The following is a 25,917-nucleotide window of genomic DNA, read 5'->3' as shown; positions in this document are numbered from 1 at the left end:
CATTCAGTGGGCTTGATCTTTTTCCGTTATGTTTTTCCAGATTCTTGTATGTTTTATAGATTTTAGTTTTTTGTGAATTAATTTATGTTCTTTTGTTTCATCACTGGTTCTTTGGAAACTTTGATAACTTCGTGTTTCTGCAAAGTTTCTGGTAATCGGTGCTACTATTTTAAACATACATTGGCAACAGTTACAACCATAGGTTACAGCAGGGGGTTATCTACTTGATGGAAAAAGAGTAGTTGACATCCACACTAACAAATATTTACTTCACCTTTTTAAATGTCCAATAATTGATAATTTATTTTGTTACAATTTTACTAAAATTCTAATTAAAAAAATTTATACCATATCTTGTAATATACATTATCTTCTGTTATGTTTAAAAATCTTGTTAGGAAAAATATCAGTGGAGTCGATCTTAGCTAAGAGAAAAAAATAATGGTATAATTTCTATTTTACTTTCCTTAATGAAAATATCATTTTCGCGTCAACTTTTCAATTATTGAGGCTGGTAGTATTTAAGTGATCGAACATATCCGTCAAATTATCAGTTGAACAAATTTGTTGAACATTATGTTCCACTTTTTTTTTTTTAAATGACAAGGTAAATCTCGAACTCATAATCACTATTCTTTGAATGAATACACGGTAAAAGTTCCGCTTCTATGCAATAGCTAACAAAAACCACACATAAAATTGTAACCTACACTTGACAAGCTCGTTGTGACGAGCTCGACCTAAAAGACACATTTCTTACTTTCGTTGGCAAAAAGTTTTGAGCCATTGGGCCACTCCGAATGGTCTTTCTTTTCAAAATCACAGTAGAATTTTTTTGTTTTGGTGACAATGATCTGTTCTATCACCTTCAATTTAACATTCCTTTAATTGTATTCATGTAATATAGTTGAAATATATATATATCAAACACACACATCTCATGAGTGTAAGTCAGTGATTTAAGTCAAACATAATATTCTCGACATACTTTATGAATGGTTATTATTTATGTTTAGTTTGAATAAATAGTAACTATAATTTATTTGTTGAGTGATATGATATATTTAGTTATAATTCCACATGGAATAAATAGTATGTTTGAGATAGATCATTATGTAAATCGGACAAGAATTGTGTAATTGCATAGCAAATTAATTGTGATTTTGATTCATTTGAATAAAAAGAGAATTACATTTTTGGATTGCTCAAACATATAATAATCATCAAATGTTTATGATTTATATATTAAATATAATTATAAAAAATATACTCATTATATACATAAATATACATAATTAATATATGTATATTATGTATATTTTGACTATCATCTGTGATAATTTTGACTGAGGGGCCACAAATAAAAACAATACCAATAAAATAATTCCACACCAATAGTTCTCCAAAGACATTTAAAGATGTGTTTAATATCATTTCAATGTTTTCGTGTGGTAGAAAAACTAAATCTTACTAATATGCATGTAAAAGAAAAAATCATGTTTGTTAGTGTATTATTACAAGAATACATTGATGTCCCGATTGCATTAAAATATAATATTTTTACATCAACAAATTCTTCATTATTTATACGAGGTCAAATTGAAAGATTTTTTATTTACATTAAGTGATCTCACAATCATTAAAATTCTAATTAAATGAATTTTATCCACATAAAATTATTTTAATATATTTTCATCATATGTAATTGATGCACATAAAATTCATCTTTCATATGCTTAATTTGCAAGCTAAGACAATATTTTATTTTCTTAAAATCGTTCATTTGATTTTTTTTTCTTTATATATCCTATTGTTATTAAAAGTTTTTCATAAGTTCAAATTATATTAAAGTCATCAACACACACAATTTATTATGATATACCTATAATTCAACATTTATATACAAGTATTAAAATAAATAAGATCATCTTTATATCCTTTCTTTTTAAGAGACTCACTAATACTCGATCTTTTATTACGCTAAGTAATAGTGTTATTAAGGTTTTAAACTTTCAATTTGGTTTTAACATTGAAAATTTAAAATTATATTTTTTTCGAAAATATAAAGTGTCACGGTCTCCAACTTTGACAAATCTAGTATATTGTATATGGTAAAACCTATTGGAAACAGTTTGAATTATAAATTTGATATGTAATTGTAAATTATACAAATAATTAAAATATAACACGAGTTAAAACTACATAAATTTATAGGTGGATTCAAATATTGAAGAGTTATTATCAAAAGTTCATTTTTAGTAAGTCTTTCAAAACATTTTTTTTTTGAATTTTCTTTGATTTGACATAATAAAGTTGACACGTAAGTAAATTTATTTAACGTTGTTTGATTATTAGTATTAAAATTCTTATTTTCTACAAATAATTTAAGATATATATAATTTTATTAGCTTTCGTATATATTTTATCTTTTCCTCATTTTCTTAAGAGGTTTCTCTATATCTACATCTTCCTTTGAGAATAATTCCTTTATGCAGAATTATTTTCTTATTTTTATGTGTGCAAAATTACATAATTAATCCACGCAGATTTAATGAATCGGTCATTAAATTGACGATGAGAAAAGAGAATAAATGAACCTTGCGAGCACAATAATTAATTACTAAGAAGTATCACGTAAATAAATTAATCTAGCTCATCTTTAATTACATACTTTTAACATTTATGTTTATGATTTATTGAGATTAATGTATATAATTAAATAAGATAACATAATTTAAATGATTATCAAATATTTTATTATATATTTTAAATGTTCAATCAAAATATATAATGATTTAAACATTAGATAATTTCTTCTAATCTATTTTTAGATTCAGTGAATAAAGTTATCTGATACTTGTTATTGATGAGAGATAACAAGTATCCTTTATAATTAGTTTAACTATAGATAGAGTTTGACTCGAATACTATGATTATTATTTAAAATATAACTATCAAAATAAAATTTTAATAAAAAAATTAAAGGTGATGTCGATGTGAAATTCTTTTCAAAGAAGTTAAACATAGGTGACTAAAACAAAGAACTTTCCCTATCATTTTTTTTTGTTTATTTTTACCAAACAACGCCTTAACAGAACTATAGACTAAAACGTTACAATCACTAAGACGCACTTAAAAACTCCTTCCCTGAGCTGGCCAGTGCCACCACTTCCCGGAGATCCGATCAATAAACTACCACTCCGCCACCAACACTCGCCGCAACAATGACGGAATTCCTAGAATTAGAAACACAAGACGCCGTAAGGATGCCGTGGAACGTATTGCCGGGAAGCAAATCGGAGGCTGCGCAATGCGTAATTCCCGTTTCCGCCATATACACACCGTTAAAACCCTTCCCTAACACTCCCACTCTTCCTTACGCACCACTCCGTTGCCGCAATTGCCGATCGGTTCTCAATCCTTTCTCCATCGTTGATTTCTCGTCTACTAAGATCTGGATCTGCTGTTTTTGCCTTCAGCGTAATCACTTTCCTCCGAGTTATCAGTCTATATCGGAGACTAATATGCCGGCTGAGTTGTTCCCGCAATATACTACCATTGAATACGAGAGTCCTTCGGAAAAAGCCTCGTTGACGAACCCTGTTTTTCTTTTCGTGATCGATACTTGTGTTATTGAAGAGGAGATTGGTTACCTGAAATCATCTTTGCTACAGGTTATGTGCTTTTTCTTCCCTAGTGTTTGAGAACTGTTAAGTTTAATACAGTGTTGTTAAAAGATCTTTCCTTTGTTCAACTTCTACTTGTTACATTTATTTTGATCGGGGCACTAATCCTGTTGCAGTCATGAGATGGAATTAGTAGAGAAAGTGTCCACATAGGCGGTACTGGCTAGTCATGACTCATGACTAACACTTAGTAGTGTTGATGCCAGTTTTCACTAAGATTTTCAAAATATGAATAAGTAAACACACAAATAGCCGAAGTGGTCGAAGCTTGGCTCTAACCGATAGGCTAGCAGTAAGCTTGGCTACAGCGAAGCGCTTACCAAGCGCGAAGGAAAGGGCCTTCGCCTCTGAGATAGCTCCGTAAACTAATAACTTATAATAGATGAGCCCATTATCCTTATGTTCCGAACTTTCTTCTTGGTACAAGGGGGTCTTTAGAAGTCTAAACTAAGAAAGACATACGAACCACTTAGGAAGGATAAGAGCCGTTGCAGTTCAACATCTACTATATATACATAAAAAATAGTTTTAACCATGTATATACAATGTAATTTTCCGCCAAAGGGGGGGTTTGGATGAACTGCCTCAAGCCTACCTAGCTCCACTCCTTGTTGATACAGTTACATTAAGTAATTTTAGCTTGTTTAGAGACTCGTGCGCGGTATGTCACCATTAACGTGGAGAATATCTATTTTTAAAGAATCATATATCTGAAAAGACTAATTGTTGACTATTGGAATGTAACAGGTTCAAATGGTGTGGAATAGTAATATAATAACCTATTAAAAAAATAGAGTGGAATAGTATTGAGGATTCAACGAATTCAACTAGGATGAAGCAATGCAAAGGGAGGGGTCACCGCTTCATGGGTGATGCCATGCGCTTCACATGAATGTGAGCTGTATTTCAAAGAGAGATGCTCAAAGTGATTCCAATTAGGAACAGTGATCTGTTGATTATCAACTTTGAGGAGTTTTGACTAATATCTATATTATTGTGAAGTGAATATTGACATTAGTTATTTTAATTGAAATTTGATTATTATTGTTCTAAATTCATTTATATATTATCTTTTATTTTTCGTAAATAGTGCATTTTACTTCAAAGAAACATGCACTTGCCTTCCTGCTTCAGATCTAATGGACCTTGTCTGTCCTTTGCACTTTTCGCTTTTAAAACACTGCTTTTTGAGAGCCTTGTGTAGAACATCTCTTGTGTAGGCATGTTTTGTGGAAAATAATCGTTATTTTTATTTTTGATGATGTAAGTGAAATATCATTAAAGGCATCCAGGGGAAGCAAAAGTTACAGAAGAAGAGTTATCTTTACTTTATCAGGACGATAAAAAAGGAGGAGTGCTCAGCTCAAAAAACACAAAAAACTTATAGAGCTTAGGAGCCGACAAATTCCCAAAAAGAGATCTAAGTTATTTAAAGGGAAGCGGTTAGCCCAAATAAAAATGGTAACCCAACAACTAGCCTTAAAGAGTGCATATTTGTGTTGAACCCCATCAAAACATCTCTTGTTCCTATCAAACTAGATACACCATAAACTATTTGAATGGAAAATAGTTTATTTTCTGCCTAAGTTGATAAGTAGGAAGTTTGGCTTTTAAACGGTCACATATGGTGTTTGTGAGGATACACATAAGTTAGTTTGTAACGACTAATGAACATGTCTGTCTTATTGGCAATAGGAAAAGATGTATGGTGTATAATGCGTCTTATGCATGCCCAAAGTATATTACTGTGCGTAGTGATTAGCGTTTCGTGCTTTCCTTCATTGCCGATCATATGGGCTTGATTTCATTTGCAATAGTCGTGCGTGTCAAATTGATGGCGTATGTTAGATACTCCACCTGCATTGGGCTGGGAGTAGAATGTTAATAACATGGGTGGAAGGGTAAAATAGGATGCATAATATGTTTTCAGATCACACATCAGTAATAGGACCAAGGACAATGGAATCGGATGTGAGGCAGATGGAGCATTTCGAATCGTGAATGAGGTATCTCACTCGTTTTACCTGAAACCACTTGTTTATTTGCACACTATATTGCAGTTCTCTCCATTTGAACGATGTCTCCACACCTGTCTATTACCATAGCACTGTCACGTACTGGCTAACGAGTATGTTACATGCTAAAGGTACATCTGAGTTTGTGTTGTTGCCTCTCGGCTAGACTATAGTGAGGTGCCGTCTGGTATATGCAGTGAAAGTGTCTCCTAATGGTACAATTGACCAGTGTTATCAAAGGCGCGCTTAAGCCCTAAAGTGAGGCTCAAAACGTGTTGAGCGCTTCGCCTCGCTTTATGTGCGCTTCAGTGTTGTCATCAAGGTTCTAAGGAAAATGTTTCCTTGCCAATGATCCTCTTATGAAGAAGTGAAACTAAATAATTGATATTTCACTTTATCACTAATTTTTTTTCAATTTCTTTGGTCATATATTTGTCATTCATGTTTATAATTATTAGTCTTGGACTAAACATATATATTTGTATTCTTTTCTCCCTTTGCGCCTCTTTTCGTTAAAGCCCACGCTTTATTTGCGCTTAAAGCCCCCACGGACCTTAGAGCTTTTTTGGGCTTTTCGCCTTTGATAACACTGCAATTGACTAATCTCGTCTTGTTGTTAAGAGTTGGAGAGGTTTCTGGTTTGGATTATAGGGATACGCTAGGTAAGGTTGTGTTAGTTATCTGTTCCTATCACTAGTTTGTATTACCAAACGGCTGCTTGTACAGTTGAACATCAAGAATGTCTTTGCATGGTACTTGAAAGAGTATGTTTACGTGGTGCAATTATCAGTTTTTTTTATCAATAAATTATACAACATATTCAGTGTAATTCCACAAGTGGGGTAAGTTATCAGTTTCAAAAAAAAAATTCCACAAGTGGGGTAAAATATAATTATTTTATTTTAAAAGCTCTTTATATGGCCTCAAACAATCTTCTTGAACATTGTTCATTCACATAAATTGAACAATTCTTAACTTTGGTCTCATAAGGAGTTGATCAAAATATTTGTTATTCTTCCCACACTTTGATGAAAAGCATATCATTCTAAATGTATTTGTTGATGCTATTGTTAGTACAAAAGATAATGTAGTTAATATCGACCAATTAAAGGCCTACTTGCACTTGCAGTTTCAAACCAAAGACTTAAAATACTTGAAGTGCTTTCTTGGCATTAAGGTTGACCCGTAATGCATCTATATATCATAGAGAAAGTATGTGTTAGACATCCTAGAAAAAATAGATTTCTTGAGTGTAAGCTAAGGACATGACAATGGATCCTAGTGTCCAATTGGTACCAAAAGTAAAGTTAGGAGATATTGTTGATTTGTTGGAAGATTGAATTATCTTTTTTTTTTTTTTAATTACCATGGTGTCCAAGCCATTGTGTGCGCACCTCGACTAATTCCACAGAATACCTTCCACCTTCACCAACAACATGTACTCTGTTCACCAAGGTAGAACATATGGAAGAAATCACATAGTGTTTTTGTTGGAATTTGAACCGAAGATCTCATGGTTCTCAACTCACTTTATTGGCCATTAAGCCACACTTTTTGATTCAAATTGAATTATCTTACCGTTACCCAATCACATTTTTCTTTCCCTGGGAGTATTGTAAGCCAATTTCTGAATTTTCTAACTATGACTCATATGTGGTGATTCAATTATGAAGTATCTTCAGTGTGCCCTACGGAGAGGTTATGCCCCGAGGAGAGGCTTACTATATTAGTGATAGAGGTCATACTGAAATAGTTAGACATATTAATGCTGATTGTGTTGGTGGTGCCTCAGAGAGGAGGTTCATAATAGGTTATTTTGTATTGTTTGGAGGAAATCTGATTTCTAGGAATAAACAAAAAAACAAAATGTGGTTGCTTGGTCAAGTGTCAAAGCAAGGTTGTGGCCTTTGCTACTTGCAAATATGTATTTGTTGAAGAAGTTATTTGAGGAGTTGGGAGTACAACAATCTCACCCCTTGAAGTTATACTGTGATAATCTGGCTGCTTTACACATTGTCATCGAATCCTATTTTTCATGACAGGACTAAATAATTGCAGTTGATGGTTACTTCGTTCGAGAAGTTTTGATTATCAAGAAGCTTTACACATCGTCATTGAGTTCACATTTTCATGAGAGAGCTAAACACATTGAAGTTGCTTGTCACTTTGTTCGAGAAAAAATGCAATCCCCGGATATTGTGATAGCCTTTGTTAGTTCAAATGATCATTTGACAAATATTTTCACTAAAATTTGGAAGTCCTACCGTAGATTATATCTGTAACCAGTTAGATATACTTGTCATATATACTCCTGCTTGAGGCTGAGTACTAAATGTGGATATTAAGTAGAGTTAGGACGTAAGTGTTGACAATGCTCTGATTCCACTTCTTAAATATACTTTACCTAATATATGCTTAGTGTGTAGAGATTCAACTTTTAACACAAGTTTTCTCCCGATTTCTTTGCTTTACACCACCTCAAGCCACCTCAAGGAAAGCACTGCTCCAACGTGTTGAAGAAATTTGTTATTCTTGGCATCTCCCAATCTTACAACTGTCTTCTAAAGGTCAAGTTCCAGCGCTCTGCAGACCATAGATCCTTCTGGATACCTTGTTGTTGGTTCTGACCATAAATATCCGGAGCTGTTTTTCATAGTTTAATGGGGTACTCGAGTCCAAAATTAGTTTAGGGGCCTCAATGAGACTTTCCAAAATGTCCTAGGGTTACCATATTTATTTACTCAGTTTCTTATAACTTAATAAATAGTTCTTCTTTCGGTTGGGGTCTCTTCAAGACTTCCAAGTATATAAATGGGTATGATCTAGGGAAGATAATCTGGTAGTGAATGGCAGTGTCGTCTTCCTTCCACAAACTGAAGCTTTCTATATTTAGGTAACATTTGTGTCTGGTCCTTAATCCCCAGTTTGGTTCCTTCACCTTTAAACCAATTAATGGTTGGGTTCAAGTTGGAATGTGATGTATTGGGTATAGAACATTTCCACTAGACATCCTTCCTCAATGTCATACAAGCATGTCTCATTGAAAATAATTATTCTTTCGGTTTCTACTATTTGTTGAAGTCACAAATGAAGATTCTAAGCTTTTTTCTCCATGTAGTGATTTTTCACTGACATGATTACTTCTGTTGATAGCAGGTAGTGGGCACATTGCCCGAAAATTGTTTAATTGGCCTTATCACATTTGGGACCTATGTGCATGTTCATGAGCTGGGGTTCGGGCAGATTCCAAAGGTTTATGTGTTCAAGGGGTCAAAGGAAGTTTCTAAAGATCAAGTGTTGGAGCAAATGGGCTTCTTTGCAAATAAGCTTAAACCAACCACAGGTGTCATTGCTGGAGTTAGAGATGGACTTTCTCAAGAGAGTATTTCTAGGTTTTTGTTGCCTGCATCTGAGTGCGAGTTTACACTCAACTCGGTATGGTTTCAATCATGCCTTTTTATATGTAAATACTGTTATATACATTCCGCACATTTGTCAGAACTCGTGACATAACGTGTAGATGGGAAAAAGGGAATGCAGTTTGTAAGTCTTGTAAATATTTATTTTTCACAATAGATATTGCATTTATTAGTGGAAATGGATGTGTTTGAATACTACTTACCCTCTCCCCTCCCCCACCAAACCCAAAAGAAGTGTTCCATTTTACACCTTTGAATGTGACTGAGTGCATTCATCTTGGTTTCTATGATTGTCCCTTTTTAACTTCCTTTGGGTTTGCAGATGTACTATGTTCTGAAATATGCTTCCTCCAGTGCCTTCTGAGTTCAATGACAGTTTTTATAAATGAGACATTTCATCTATTATTCTGTGCCATAAAATGTGTAATCTTATTCCACCTTTATACTAACTGAAATGTCAATAAATAATAACATTGTGTTTATTCAACATTCCTCTCAACTTAAGAATACTTTACTCCAATCCAAAAAGTGACTATTTTGAATTTTTTCTCATGAAAGTGTGAAAGGTCTAATAGGATATTTCGTTCTAAGCCTTGACAAGCCATTAGATTGTAGTGCTAGTTTTGTTACTCCATTTGTGATTTGTATCTGACTTCATTTTTCTTCTGAAATTCTCTCTTTCAGATATTAGAGGAGCTTCAAAGAGATCCTTGGCCCGTGCCAGCTGATCATCGAGCTGCACGGTGCACTGGTACTGCATTGAGTGTGGCTTCTCATTTGTTGGGTATATGTGTTCCAGGTTCTGGGGCCAGAATTATGGCATTCTTGGGTGGGCCCTCAACAGAAGGGCCAGGTGCTGTAAGTCATAGCTCTTTGTTGAGTTATTAAATATGAATTTTAATTTGAGTTTCTCATTGAGACTATAATAAGATAAAGTTATAAGGACTTTTTTCTAATTTTTTTGTGAGTGTTTGAGGGTGGAAGCCACATTTTTCGTCTTAGTGAAAGAGTAAAACAAATGAAACTATCCCCCCAAAAGAAAACAATTGAAAAAGACATTATTTACTTGTCAAATTGACTGGTTTACACTGCATTTAATCTGCAAGGTTGCACTTAGTACATGCCATTTGTATTCTCTCACTTAAATTGTGGAGAAAGGGTTGCTTTGTCACGACCCAAATTAGGTCTGTGACTGGCGCTAAGGGGAAAAGAATCCCAAAGCAAGCCTTACCATAAATTTACAGAAAATCGGGCAGAGTTTCCTTTGTTTTTGTGCCTATCTTGAATTTTTTCTGTCTCAGAAATCCACAACACAAATAATAACAACTATAAACCAAAACCTAATATCCATTGATGGTCTAACTTCCTCGCAATAATACCAGTTATATCTCCAAATACGAAAAAGAAGTTCAAACTAGTCACTTGACTACAATACTAAGGAATACTCATGACTCAAAAGGAAAGGATGACGAATGGAGCGACTCTAAGAGTTTATAAAGAAACTAAATAAACCATAGCAAATCAATAGATCTCTTGCCACGCGAAGCAGTGCGGGGCTCACCAGATGCTACCAAATCACACTCTCTAGCTAATGAAATCCTCTTCAATACCACCTAAGTTCTCTGTAAAAACAATTAGCGAAGAGTGAGACGCTAGCTCAGTGAGTAATATTACTTAACCACAACCATTTTAATGAGGGACAAGTCAGAAAACATGCTAGTATAATAATCAAAATGATGAAATAATGCCATTTCAGAAATCATAATAATATTCAATCTTATGTGCCTCATATGAGCAAAATCAATGTAAATACTTAATAGTAAACTCAGAAAAACATTTCCATATCAAATCTTATAGCTGGGAGGTTTCGTGTGGCCTTCTCTTTAAGAAGTAACCAATAACAGTGAACTCCTCATAAAGGAGTTAGATATTCATATCAGTAGATCCCTACTCGAGGGATATCAGTAATAGTATACTAGTTCTACCTTCCCACTAGCAAGGGCTTTATCAGTAATCTGTAACTACAAATCAGTAACTACAAGGTGCACCAGGTCTAACGAACCCGTCGGCTACGGGTTTCATCAAGGTCTACTCCCATTTATATTTTTCTTGTAATCAGTAGAAGAATTTCAAAATCGAATAGAGCATTTAAATCTTATCAAATCATATCATTTCAAAGATTAACAATCACCTGCAAAACACTATTTCTCAAATAAGTGTAAAACCTTTTCAATAACAGTGATCATATCTTGTAAGAATGAGATCATCTCAAATAATCTTTTGAGTATCATATCCAGGAAAAGACTTGTCCCACATGCAAGTTCAAAACAATTGGTAACACATTTACTTTATAAACCATGTAAAAATCATGAAATTTGTGAATTACAAATTGTGGTAAGATTACTACTCACCGTACTCGGGTTGAAATACCAAACTTGTCACTTCAAGTAAGCTGTACAACTTTCATTCGATCAACCTATATTCACATCATATAAATCTCTTGTTAAATCTCCTTGTTAGAGCTATTTCATGAACTAATTTACAATACCCAATCCCCAAGGTTACAGTTTGACTCTCACACGTCCATCTTATTCATTAGTTTGATAGTCCTTCAATTTAAGCAACAATAAGTCATAATTATAAATATCCACATCTTGCTGCCGCTCAAACAAATTCTTTGGCTTCCCATGACTTTGCTGTAATACTTTTTTTTATAATTCCTTCAACATTTATTCATACCCCTCAGAAAGTAACTTGTTCATCATATAAGTTTACATTTATTTCTCTCTGCTACAGTCACTAACTCAATTTTTGCATCACAATGTAACTCAACTAGGAGTATACTTGGCGTTAGTATAACAAAAAAATCTGCTTTTATCCATGGGTGTTCTCATATCCAAATCAATTGAATTCATATTTAAATTGTCGATGCCACATTAATCTGACCCGTGAGAATACATATATAACCAGGTCAGTGAAGTGAAATAAAATACCTTGAAATCCCTATTTACAACAGCAGGGGCTCCACTTCTTCTTCTTCTTCTTTTTCCGTGTTGAACCCCTTCGTGCTCCTTCACCGGAATAAAGGGGCAAGGAATACGGTTTTTTTTTTTTTTTCAAGAGCTGCTGGGAAACCTTTTTTTTTTTACCCCTAAATTCCTTTAGCTTAATATTTTTCCCTAGCTACGTTTCTGATGGGCTAAGGCCCATTTGAATTATTATTATTTTCACTAATGACTAATATATCCTTTGCTTAAACATGGGATACTACATGCTTAATGCACACCCTTTGTTAAAAGTTCACTATTCTTTAGGCTCTTTGACGTTGTAAGGTTGTTTTTAGGTTCTCATGTTAAAATCATGGCATAGCATTCAAAAACTAGGATGAATAGCCAAACATTTTCCTTTGTTATCTTTTCTCTGAGCGGATGGAGGTAAAACTTAGTGTATCTAAAAGGCAAAAGCACATAAACAACAAGGCTCCTAGCAGCGAGAAACAAACCAGAGCAGACTTTATAGAAAACAGAAGTTACATAATATTTGAATAGAGCACCTCTTTTTATAATGGCGGTGTCCATGCCAGCTTGTGAATACCTCAACTGTTCCACCGAGTGCCCACCCAAAGCTTAGGCAGATGAGAAGAAATCACCTAGTGTTTTTTGTCTCAGTTGGAATTTGAACCCTAGTCTCCAAAGTTTGTAGTCACTTCGTGGCCCAAAGTTGGTATCCACTTCATGACCACTGGGCCACACACTTGGGTGTAATATATGAATTTAGCATTTATAATGTCAAAATAGCAACTGACATTAATAGTATCAGCTTCCAAAATACTACTCCCTTTGTTCTAATTTTTTAACATAGTTTATTCGACACAAAGTTTAAGAAAGAAATGAAAGCTTTTATAACTTGTGGTCTTAAACCTACCATAGCATTTGTGCGGTTATGAACTTTTTGAAAATTGTGGCCTTAAAGTTTAAACATATCATAACATTGTGTGTTATAAAAACTTCTGATTAAAGGTAAAATGAGAAGTGGAAAACTATTTATTTCCAGATTTAGAATCATGACATTCTTTTTGGAACATTCAATTTGTGTCACATAAACAAGAACGGAGGGAGTATAATGACAATATTAGTTCCAAGTTCCAAAATAGGTATCACGAAACTGTAATTTCTACAATGTTGGAGGATATAATTGCAATCAATTGATTCTCAGTTTCCAATAATTAACAATTAAGATTGTAAAAGATTTATTTTTATAGCATGCAATGGATTTTTTTTGTTTCCAAATAATCAGCCTATAAATCAAGAATAAGAGAAATGAAAATGTTATGGAGGAAATACAACAAAGGGAAAAAAAGAATCGTTGATGGTAAAATGCATTTTGCTTTTCTGATTTTGGTGCACTAAACTGTATTCTTGTGCACTGAATCAATCCTAGATGTCCTAGGCACCATTTAGTATTTGTTTCATATCTGGTATATTCTGTATCTATTCCATTTGTAATTTTTTTTTTCAGTGCTACCTAAGTACTGGTTTAGTACAAAGTTACCTTACTCAAAAAAAAGAAAAAGAAAAAGAGAAGTCCAGATTCCAGAAGCAGGTGCAAAAAAGAGGACTTGCATTGTTGCACACCAGAAGGAGGGAAAATAGTCACCTTGAAGAAGAAAGAAGTAAATCAAAAGAAGCAAAGTAATATATTTTAGCAGAAGAAAAAGAGTCATTGCTAACTAGATAAGTATATATAGCAACAAAAGTATTGTTACCTTACTAATAAAAAGAACAAGCAACAAAGTAGAGAACAGGCAAAGTATATTTGAAGAGGAGTCCTAATACGTAAAATAAATAGAAGTCATATATCTCCTTTTTTTCTTTTTCTTTTTCATCATTTAAATTGGATCCAAAGAAGCAATGGCTTCTTGCTTAGATTCTGATTGCTTGTTCCTCACTGTTAGAATGATTATTATCACCTGGATTGAGAGGTTTTCAACTTCTTTATGGTAAAAGTTTAAAGTAACAAGAGCCAACAAAATATTAAGCCTGTCCATAGCAGATATCAAATCTGTATCATGTGCATGTTACCCCTATCTTTGGTCATTTTTGTTATCAATTGCAACTCGACATGTATGTACTTGTGAGTGATTTGTCTTATATTGAATGAATATTGCAGATTGTGTCAAAGATTTTGTCTGAGCCCATAAGGTCTCACAAGGATCTGGACAAAGATTCTGCACCATTGTATCATAAGGCTGTGAAGTTTTACGAGGGAATTTCAAAGCAACTTGTGCATCAAGGGCATGTGTTGGATGTTTTTGCTTGTGCACTTGAACAGGTAACATCAAATGATATTCACCAGAATTTGATATAAATGCTCACTTATTTAATCAGTTCCAAGGTTATAAAATAGATGATTGAAAGTCACTTCTAGGTTGAGTGCTTAAGTTTCTCCTTTCATACCCGGGGATTTTCTTTTATAGAGAGATTTGGTATTTATATGACCATGCTCTTATATAAACACAGTGAAAAAAGAAATACGTTCAATTATTCATAGATAAAAGCATAACCAATTGATAAGAGAGGATTACAATTGTAATGACACATGTATTTTGCGAGTAAGAAGAGAGTTTGAGAGAGAATACATTTTGACAACTCCTCAAGATTTTGGGGTTTAAATAGCTAATTATGTTTTTTTGGTTTCCCATCTGGTTTACAGTTCCTGCATTGGAGCCCAACTAATCCGGATTCGCGCTGCGTAGGGCCCCATTCGGGGGAGCGCTCCGTAGTCCGTACTAAGGATTTTTCCATAACCAGGCTCGAACCCGAGACCTCTGGTTAAGGGAGGAGCAGCCCCATCCACTGCACCACATCCTTTGATGGTGAATAGCTAACTATGTTACATGCTCTAAAAAGAAAAGAAAATTACTACATAATTACAATAGGAATAAATCAAGCTATCTACTATATTTACACTTACTCTAGAATATTCCTAGGATTCTAAAACTCCCCTCACGTGGTGCATACAAATCATATGTGCCAAGCTAGCTACATATGTAACTTGTTCTTGGACTGTGAGGACTTGATGAATATGTCTGCAAGCTGATCATTTGACCGCACGAATTTTATGACAATGTCTCTTGAGAGTACCTTCATTTCCGATGAAATGACAAATCATTTTCTTTGTTTGATTCTCTCGTGAAACACTGGATCTGATGTTATGTGAAGTGCAACATCATTATTACACAGAAGTTCCCTTTTTTTCAGTATCTCCAAATTTTAATTCTTTCAGTATTTACTTAATCCATATGAGTTCATATGTAGCCACTGCCATAACTTGATATTATTCTTTGCTCGATCGTGCAACCACATTTTGTTCCTTACTTTTCCACCTTGTGACCTCTTGCTATTTTCTGTTTGGCTGTTTTCTTTTACTTATATGGAACCTGTTGCATGCTAGGTTGGCCTTGCTGAAATTAAAGTTGCATGTGAGAAAACTGGTGGACTTGTTGTTCTGGCAGAAAGTTTTGGCCATAGTGTTTTCAAGGATTCTCTGAAACAAGTTTTCCAGTCAGATGGCAATGATCTTGGTCTGTCATCAAAGTAAGGTTTAATTGAACATTCTTTGGTTTGCTGCTTCCCCAACCCTGGCCTCTTAAAAAAAGCAAAAAGTAATTTCCAGATGAATTCTAGGACTAGAGAACCTCTAATTTCTGATCTAACTATTGGGTTATGTCTCTTTGTTATGTTTTGTTCTACTTCTATACCTCTAATGACATCTCATTATCATTCCGTCATTGCCAAGTAATTATGATGGCACTAAGCCTATTAATGTGTTTTGTTTTTTCTCTTTCCACTTTGACAATGTGCACACAATTCAGTATATTGACTCTATTCTTTGCCAATTCCTTTATGAATCTTGATGTTGTGATTTTTTGTGACTCTGAAAACACTTATTTCTTACTTGATCTGGTTCCAATCAATCTTCGTGGCCCCCATTTGATGAATTTCTTTTGCTCATCCATCTTTGCAAATTTGTTTGTAAGCTTTACTTCATAAGAAACTTAAATATCTTAAGAAAGTTGTTCTCTCTCTTTCTTTTTTCCTCTCGACTCTCCAGACTCTTGCTTGCAAGGTTCCTTTTTTATTGGACGTCTCTACTTATAGGTGACAATTCTTGATATTAAGTTGAGGATTATTAAACTTACAAGTCGGTATTGGAGTTTGGGCAATTTAAAAGAAAATGTAAAGAGCATTTGGTTAGAGGAAATGAAAAAGCAGAAATTGATTTTCTTTTTTGGGATTTGTTTGTTTGTCGCTAACTGCCTAACTCACTGCTTGGCATTTTAACTGTACCCTTTTTGTCTCCTAAAAGAAGAAAAGAAAGGTATATTGTCCCAGGGCTTTGGTCTAGTGGTAAGACCAGCACGTGATGTTTGGATTAGGTGCTCATCGCAGGTTAGAACCTCACTGCATGCAAAATTTTGGTATTTTAAGTGGAGAAGGATAGAGAGCTGGGCCCATTATCAGTTGAGTGTTGAACTGTGTGTGGTGATATTTTGGTTTTAAAAAATAGATAAAAGGAAAGGTATCTTGGACTTAATCATGGAAACAGTGCTATGCTCGTTTCAACATCGCCATTTCCAAACTTCTTAAAACTATATATTATTAAAGTTTTGGCTTTTGAAACTACCCCCTGGGGGCTGTAAATCCCACCTCATCAGGCTCTGCTGATGAGTTTTGATGTGAATATAAAGTTACCTTTACCAAAAAAAATCAAGATTTCAGATGAGGGTTTTCCCTCATATTAAAAAAAAAAAGGTTTTGAGTCTCTTTTAAACATTATCTATTGGCTAATTTAAACGGCCAGTGTCTGCTACAATGAGAAGGATCTGGATGATGAAAAATGTCCAAAAGCAGCAGACAAATTCAGCAAATTTCATGTCTGGCCGAGTCTTGTCAATTATGAAAGCAATCTATCACCAATTGAATTCTAGAACTCTCTTCTCCTTATATTTAGGCAGAATGCTTAAAGAACACCGAAACTTGACACGAATTGTTAGTTGCACATCTAAACTATCAGTAGTCTTAGTTACCCCCTGAACTTGGCCGAGTTTTGTCAATTATGAAAGCAATCTATCACCAATTGAATTCTAGAACTCTCTTCTCCTTATATTTAGGCAGAATGCTTAAAGAACACCGAAACTTGACACGAATTGTTAGTTGCACATCTAAACTATCAGTAGTCTTAGTTACCCCCTGAACTTGACTATCTGATAGTCTTTACCTCCTAGACGCTGATGTGACAAAGGTCATGAATACATTCTCTTTTAGGCGCGTCGAGATGGAAAAAAATTGAAAAATCAGCTCCCAAGTAGGCTACTTTTCAACCGTTAATCACCACATAGTCATATACAGTAGTTTATTTATTACAATTGCTTATTTCTTTTTTGCTTCAGCCTAATATATAATGCAAATTTACCCCAACTTTGCATTTTAAAATTTCTTCTTTAAATGCAATGACTACTTGTTCCAACAATTTGTTTCTACTGTATATTTCTTCTTTTTAAGGCCAACTTGTAAAAAAATAAAAATTGACTCGAACTCCATTTTTGCCAAATACAATTAGTTTAATCCTAAATTATGAAGTATCAACTGTGTATTTCTTCTTTAGATGCGATGGCTATTGATTTCAACTATTATATTTTTCTTTTTCTGACCAAATCTATAAAAGAACTACTGGGCGCTAGCTCCTTTATTTTCAGCGAAATAAAAAGTTTTAGCAAAATAATTAAGTTCCAACTGTATATTCTTATTTTTATCTTATTTAATGACCATCTGTTTCAACAACGTATTTCTATTTTTCGGGTATAGTAACAGAAGAATTGACTGAAATTTATTACTTTTAGCCAAATAAAAATTTTCGCCTGAAAATGGAGTTCTAGCCAAGTTAACTTACTAATTTGACCCGAAAAAAAATCTAAACTGTTAATGAATTTTTAAAAAAGTATTTCTTTTAATAATGCTATGTGGGCAAAGAATTCACATAGCAGACGAGTGTATCTCCCACTCTCTTAGGATGAGATCTTGTGGAGTAAAGGCTGTCAATTAGCCAAGTTCAGGGGGTAATTAAGACTACATATAGTTTAAGTGTGTAACTAATAATTCGTACCAAGTTTAGGGGGGTCCTTAGGTATTCTGCCAAAATATTTAATTTATTAGTCTGATGATATGGTAGAGAGAGATAAACTAGATGCAGTTTTTGGTTGAGAAAATGATGGTCAAACTTGGGCAATTATTGAGAACAACATTCAAAGGCTATAGTAGTGGGATAAAGATGACTATGGGCAGTGAAAAAATGTGTTATCACAGAGGAAGTGCTTGCTGGCGAAAGCACAATTCAACCAAGAGTTGGGAATGATGATGCGAGTAACCAGAGAAGGGCAGGGGATGGGGCGTATAGAGGGGGCCTAACTGATTTGGGTAGTTTATTGCTTCAGATCAGCTTCTAAGCAAACTCACTTGGGCTTGACAATACGAGGTGATTTGATTAATTGACGGTTAACACTGAACTCTAATACACAGCCTGATGAATTCAACTTAACTATGTTTACCATAAGTCTCTTTATTTTGATTGCAAACCATTTTGAGACCATTGATTGGAACTTTCTTTTGTTACTTCTGTGTCAATATTAACATGTTATGCATAGTTCTGCACAAAATTCCACTCCAGATGCTGATGAGTGGTCTGAAGCATTTTCATTTAGCATTGATATGTTATCAAGTTCTTACTCTGTCTTACAACTTAGGTAGCATCTTTGTTTGTCTGCAGCGGTATTTTTGAGATAAATTGCTCAAAAGATATCAAAGTTCAGGGAGTTATTGGTCCTTGTGCATCACTTGAAAAGGTATGTTTTACTAATTTAAGTGCTTTCTCTCAAAGCTTTTAGATACTCATTAATGGTGTCTTTCTACAGAAAGGTCCTTTGTGCTCTGAGGTTGTCGTAGGTCAGGGAAATACAACAGCTTGGAAGATGTGTGGTCTTGATAAAACTTCAACATTTTGTTTAATATTTGAAGTTGCCAAGAAGGAGAGCCCAGATGCAATTGCTCAATCTGCAAATCCACAGTTTTATTTCCAGTTTTTGACATAGTATGAACTTAGCTTATTATTTCTTGAGAAGTACTGACCAGTTTGTTTGGCTATGATCAACCATTTCCTGACATCAAAAATATTCTTCTCCAGTTATCAGCACCCTAGCGGACAAATGAGACTTCGGGTTACTACTCTTTCTAGAAGATGGGTTGCTGGACCTGGAAGTGTACAGGCAAGGGCTCTTTATGCACTTTATGCTGTCTGTTTCTGTTTCTGGTGCTTTTTTTTGCCTTTCCTTTATCCTTTATGCTTTTTCCATGTAAACAAAAGTAAAAATCCGATGAGTTCAGTAGTTAAATCATGAAATTGAGGATACTGGGGTGGTTTAGATGGATAAGAAGAGAGATGGGAAAGATAGTTGCTCAATCAGATTATAATAACCCGAGCTCCTTTATCTCCAACAAGAACATGAAGTACTCAAGTATCCTCTTTGGGAATGTAATAGGACATATTTAGGTTAAATAACTTTTGGATTTATATTGATTTGGTAAATCATTTAAAAGTAGGCATAGTTGAGGTAGGCTTGTGAAGGCGATTAACCATTCTTTGGCCTCTTCCGTTTACAATACTTATGGTACAAAGTGAGATATGTGTGCAGATTGATAGTTTGGGGAGTCATTAGACGCTATTTGCAGTGCATGCAAGGCTCGTGCTTTGCTTACCCACCTCAAACTCCTTGGAATCCTATTGGAGTGTGAATATCTACTATTGTGAGTCTCTGAGATCGTTGCTTTATCCTTAAATAGACCTAATATGATACTGAAATTAAAGGTAATGAGGGTTTTGGTTTCACACCCTGTTGGTCCCCAGAGGAGTTTTAGTAATTTCTGGCCGTTGAAATTAGATCCTTAGATAAGGCTCTCTGCAGTCATCTAATTGGCCATTTGTCTCCTGTTACTCCACTAGTTTTAGCAGCATCTTGTAACCCTCTTTTGTTACAAGTTCATCAATAAGTATCAACAATGTAAATTCTACGATCTAATGGTTGATATCCTTTTAACTTTTGCTGTCCGACATCCACTTTCTAACTTTTGAAGCCTTTTTTCTGCACTTATCAATACTCATCTAATATTTTATTTTTAAGAAGTACTATGGGATCATTATATAGAAGTACTTCGGGATCAATTTTTTTTAAAATAAAGTATTCAGATTATTTGAAAAGTCAATTTATCTTTTCATTTCTGCCCATTTTTATTTAGCTACAATAAGAAGTCAATTGTTATGGTCCCTTGATATGGATCTGGATCTGGTTATAGGGCGTTGTAGTGTGAAATCGAATGTTTTCTTCCCACGAACTATGGTGCTGGTTCGTTAAGAGAGAACCTGCAATCTCTTGAGTTTGAAGTACTCAAAGACTTAGTGATTTCTGCATAGCATTTCACTGAATTCAAATACACTTTGTAAGCGCATATTTTGTGGAGCTGTGACACCAATGATGACTCGCAAAGAAATTCAGGTTGATCTGTATTAGGATTTGTCTCCTGTTCCATAGATTCTTCCTCTTCGTCTATGGAATCAATCCAAAATAATTTCTTGCATTGATGGCCCCGAGTGAAGACTTCATCACAGTTGAAGCTGAGACCCTTAAGCCTCCTTTCAAACATCTCAGATCTAGTCAATTTCCTTACAAATCTGGTGCGCTGTGGAGGTGAGAAATCTGTTGTTTTGGATCTGCAGGCATCTAATAGTTGCGAACGAAAAGGTTGTCCCTTGCTATCATAAAGCTGGGATAAACTCATCGCCGCAGCCAAATCTAGAGGATTATGCAACTCAACCTCAATTGCTATATAATCCACAAGACCACTAATATAAAGTTCAATCTTTTGCGATTGTGTGAGTGTACCAGCCCGGGAAACTAACTGCTCAAACTTTTCTTGGTAATCTACCACGGACCCAATCTGGCGCAACTTAGCCAATTCTCCTAACTTCTGACTTCTGATTGGTGGCCCTCTTTTGCGATTGTGTGAGTGTACCAGCCCGGGAAACTAACTGCTCAAACTTTTCTTGGTAATCTGCCACGGACCCAATCTGGCGCAACTTAGCCAATTCTCCTAACTTCTGACTTCTGATTGGTGGCCCAAAACGAAGGTTACAATAACGTTTGAATTCATCCCAAGACGGTTGAAGCATATCTGTCTCTAGTTGAAGAAACCAAAGTTGTGCATTCCCTTCCAAATGAAAAGAAGCAAGTCCAACTTTTTCTTCCTCTGGGGTTTGTTGGTGTCGAAAGAAGTGGTCACATCTGTTCAACCATCCCAAAGGGTCCCCTTGGCCGGTAAATCTTGGAAAATCCAACTTTGTATACCTAGGAATGATGGAACTTTCTTCTGCACATCTGATTCTGACCCTCCTGCCACTCCACTTTTACCCTTCCAACCCCGATTCTGACTGGTATGTTCAGTTGATTCAGAATCGACCTTCGAATTCGCTAGATCCTTTGTGAGTGCATCTAAGCAAGCATTTATTGCTTCCTGTCTCGCTATATTGGCTGCACGTTCTTCTTGAAACAAGTTCACCAATTGTGCCAGTTGATGTTGAATTTGATCTCCCATAACACCCATCTCTGATACCAACTTGTTATGGTCCCCTGATATGGATCTGGTTATGGGGCACTGTAGTGTGAAATCAAATGTTTTCTTCCTACGACCTATGGTGCTGGTTCGTTAAGAGAGAACCTGCAATCTCTTGAGTTTGAAGTACTCAAAGACTTGGTACTTTCTGCATAACATTTCACTGAATTCAAATACACTAAATACAACACTGGTGGATTAACCACCCATCTGAAAACAAGGAAAATAACTTCCTACTACAACTGAATTGAGAAAGTGGAGGAATAACCTCCTATTTAAAAGCTGTTGTAATCTACTGCGAACAACTAAATAACGTATATGCTAAAGTAATCTACTTTCTAATTTCCTTAAATCTCCCATGTGTAAACCTTTGGTAGACTAAAGGGGTGCTAACATCAACCTTTCATCATTCTAGTTGAATTCGAACCGAATCAGAAACTTGTGAACACGGAAATGCAGTTCGACTAACTACCACTGTCCTTCAATCTTAATAAATACTATCCTTTTTATTGCAATGCGGTACTAAACTTAAACCTTGTTGCTAACTGAAACAATTTTAATCACATCATAAGTAGGTATGTTACTAGGTCAGAGGTTTGAGTTGATATGTCTTGAAAACATCTGGGTCCGAGTTTTCATTGCTTTGCTAGATATCTTAAATATATGTACTCGTTTTAGAAAAGGTACAAAGGACTGAGGAGACTGAATTCGGAGTCTGATTTTAATGTATATTTATCCTATTTAAAGTTATTTATCAGCTTATTGACAATTATGCCACTAAAATTGAAAACCTGATAGATTTATTCATGGTTGCTTTAGAGATAAAGTAAATAGGATATAGTTTTTTATGTTTATCTGTCTCACTGTTTCAGCGAGAAGTTTGTCTTCTGTATTTTATAGGACCTCATTGCTGGATTTGATCAAGAAGCAGCTGCTGTGGTAATGGCACGACAAGTTTCTTTCAAAATGGAAACCGAGGTATCATCCTCTTGGTCTTATTACTGATGATTTAACCTTATATCTGGTTGTATTTTTTGTTTTCTGTCCAAGAAGTTTTGCTTTCTTTACCATGGCTTGCTATCTTGCACTGTTGTTTTTTTACCTTTTGGAAACCCACTTCCACTTTCTTCTGCAGGCTGATTTTGATCCCATCAGATGGCTGGATAAGTCATTGATACACATATGTTCTCGGTTTGGTGACTACCAAAAAGATACTCCATCTTCTTTCACTCTATCTCCTCGTTTTTCAATATTTCCCCAGTTTATATTTCACTTGCGGCGGTCTCAGTTTGTCCAGGTATATTTTCATCTTGATTGTAAACATCAAGCATATTACTTTCTTACATTTCTGTCTCTACCATCATGCTCAATTTTTAAGCAGCAACTCTGGCTCAGGTCTTTGGGAACAGTCCAGATGAGACGGCATATTTTAGAATGATTCTGAACCGGGAAAATGTTGCTAACTCAGTCGTGATGATTCAGCCCTCTTTGATATCTTATTCTTTTCATTCTGGTCCGGAACCAGTCCTCCTTGATGTGGCGGCAATTGCTGCTGATAGAATCCTTCTTCTAGATTCTTATTTTACCATTGTCGTGTTTCATGGATCAACTATTGCTCAATGGAGAAAACTTGGATATCATGAACAGCCTGAACATCAGGTAGCCTTCTTTTCAGTCTGAACTAAACACTAAAGAGTTAAAAACTTTTATCAATTGCTGATTCTAGGATTGTATGTCAAGTAATTTGATCTCAGACTACCTTTCTTTTTGATGCTGGTTTGAATATGATATATAGGATTACCCCACAGTCACACATCACTGGTTGCATACGTGTTCGATGTAATCTTATTTTCACCATCAGACACATGATAATAGTCGGGGGGGGTTGAGTCATTAAAAATCCATAAACCAGCTTTTACTTTTTGTTTGATACAAAAATCAAAGTGAAGTATCAGCAATGATGTGGAAAAGGTGTCATCCTTGTGTTTCCTGACCGACAATTTGCTTTGTAGCCTGCTTTAAACTACTAATCTTATTTCTGAGTCCATTTTGATTCTGGTCCTATTGTCTATGTCATGGTGCACAGAACTCATGATGATTTGGATTTGAGTTTGCTCGTCATTTATGTGACCTTAAATTTACTCTATGGCAGGCATTTGCTGAACTATTAAAATCTCCTAGAGAAGATGCAGAGGCCATTGTTCGTGAAAGATTTCCAGTACCTCGTTTGGTCATTTGTGATCAATATGGATCTCAGGTTACTAACTATGCTTTCTGTCTAGTCCTCCTTAATGTATATATATTTTCTGTTTTTGATGCATGTGCCTTTATTTAGACTTTACAGCAGATGTTGATCTGTAATCTTCAGTTTTGTAGTTCTTTTTTACATATTTGAATTTTTTCTTAAACAGCAAGAGGTTTGTGATATAACATTTTTGTCTGCAATTCATGTTCTGAACAAAATGTTCGGATTGACACTTTGAGTTGATATCTGTGCTAAAATGCCATGTTAAAGATGTTAGCTATCTTCTAACCAAACATGCTTTCTTCCTTTGAAACTTGGCCCAAAAGCTAATCATGTTTCACTTGTACGGAAATAATTTGTTTCTGTTGCTTATTAAGCCGCTCTAGTAGAAAAACTCTGGAAACAATCATCAAACACTTTTTGATGTCTATTCATGAAAAAAAATTGTAGAAAAAAACAGAGTTTTTATCTGGAGCTTTCAGTTTGGCCAAATTTTTACCTGCTTTTGATATATCTTTTCTTCAAGTTGCCTACTGCATTCTTCTCCTTTCTTTGTCGAAAGATCTGGTGGTCATAGTGAAAACTAGATCTGGACATCAAAATATTTGTGTTAGTTGCTCATTCCTGGAAAGAATTCATCATCTTTTTTCCAAAGTTGATATCAACTTGAAGTTATCTTCTGCTTGTATTATATACAATAACTTTCTATGCAGGCCCGTTTTATGCTAGCAAAGTTGAATCCCTCTGCCACATACAACTCTGATGCTCCTCCTATTCCTGGTGGAGATATCATATTCACAGATGACGTTAGTTTTGAGGTTTTCTTGGATCATCTGCAGCGGCTGGCTGTTCATTAGAGTCCATGACACATCTTCAGAGTCTAGCGGAGAATTTTGTAAACTTTTTTCATTTGGATTGATTGTACAGCAAGACAATTTGACATTTAATTTTGAAATCCATTTTTACATGGCTTATTTATTTGCAATATCTTGTAATGCTTCTGTATTATGAACTCTCTGAGGTTTTGATAGACATCAAAGAAAGAAAAAAAAACTTGTAACATTGTGGTGAGAACAAACATCTCTACTGCAAGTGAATTCAGTTTATAATTATAAGGGCCTGAGTTATGTTATAAATTCAAAATTAACTACTTGCACACGACAGTAAGTCGGATAAAATACATTTCTCCTTCTTAAGAGGGTTTTCTCTTACTACAATTTTGCTTACTGTTTTCTTGCTTCTCGTTTTCGTAATTGTTGTTTGAAGTTTCTCTACTACTCCCATTGCCTTCATGATGAATTTATATTAATTTTCTCTTCACTCCTCTTCCAACAAAAGATGTGGAATATTTCATATTGGAGTATTCCTAGAAATTTGGCACTATTCTACTAATTATGAGATTTATATACATACAGCTTTTAATATATTCAACTAATCAAAGTTGGGTTTTGATACGACGCTGTCTCTGCTTTTTTTTTTTTGATAACCGAGAAATATGTTTGTAACCCGCCGTTTGGACCAATATCAAGCTGTTTTTAGTGTTCCCATCACTCATCAGTGCTGCTGTCTACTCTCTCCGATCACTTTAACTATTCATTTCAAATTATTTCTCAAGTTAGTTAAAGATTATGCACCACTTAATATGAATATCATGGTAAAAATATGCATTTCGTTTCAATTTATTTGTCTTACTTTTCTTTTTAGTCCATCACATAAAGAATGCCTAAAAGGTCATAGGTTTTCATTTACTGAATGCAACTCATGGTAGTTGATGGAATTGCTATTGATGTTGGTGAAATATGTGCAGGGCATTGAGAGAGGACGAGTTGAGAT

At 34.8% G+C, this 25,917-nt stretch overlaps 1 protein-coding gene across 1 annotated transcript; it reads left to right on the top strand.

The window, feature by feature from the left end:
* Positions 1–3,058: 3,058 nt before the first annotated feature.
* LOC102597009 (protein transport protein SEC23) lies at positions 3,059–25,227 on the top strand. Its single transcript, XM_006354525.2, has 13 exons — positions 3,059–3,674; positions 8,858–9,136; positions 9,805–9,978; positions 14,290–14,451; positions 15,574–15,716; positions 18,946–19,021; positions 19,091–19,266; positions 19,360–19,441; positions 22,740–22,817; positions 22,975–23,136; positions 23,235–23,498; positions 23,992–24,096; positions 24,798–25,227. The coding sequence occupies exons 1-13, from the start codon at positions 3,225–3,227 to the stop codon at positions 24,939–24,941; spliced, it is 2,295 nt and encodes a 764-aa protein (XP_006354587.1). The 5' UTR covers positions 3,059–3,224; the 3' UTR covers positions 24,942–25,227.
* The last annotated feature ends 690 nt before the right edge of the window (positions 25,228–25,917 follow it).

This window comes from Solanum tuberosum, unplaced genomic scaffold, assembly GCF_000226075.1.
Source record: "Solanum tuberosum cultivar DM 1-3 516 R44 unplaced genomic scaffold, SolTub_3.0 scf00173, whole genome shotgun sequence".
NCBI classification, from domain to species: Eukaryota; Viridiplantae; Streptophyta; class Magnoliopsida; order Solanales; family Solanaceae; genus Solanum; species Solanum tuberosum.
Note: the sequence above shows the minus strand (reverse complement) of the source record. Positions and strands in the feature narration are given on the sequence as shown.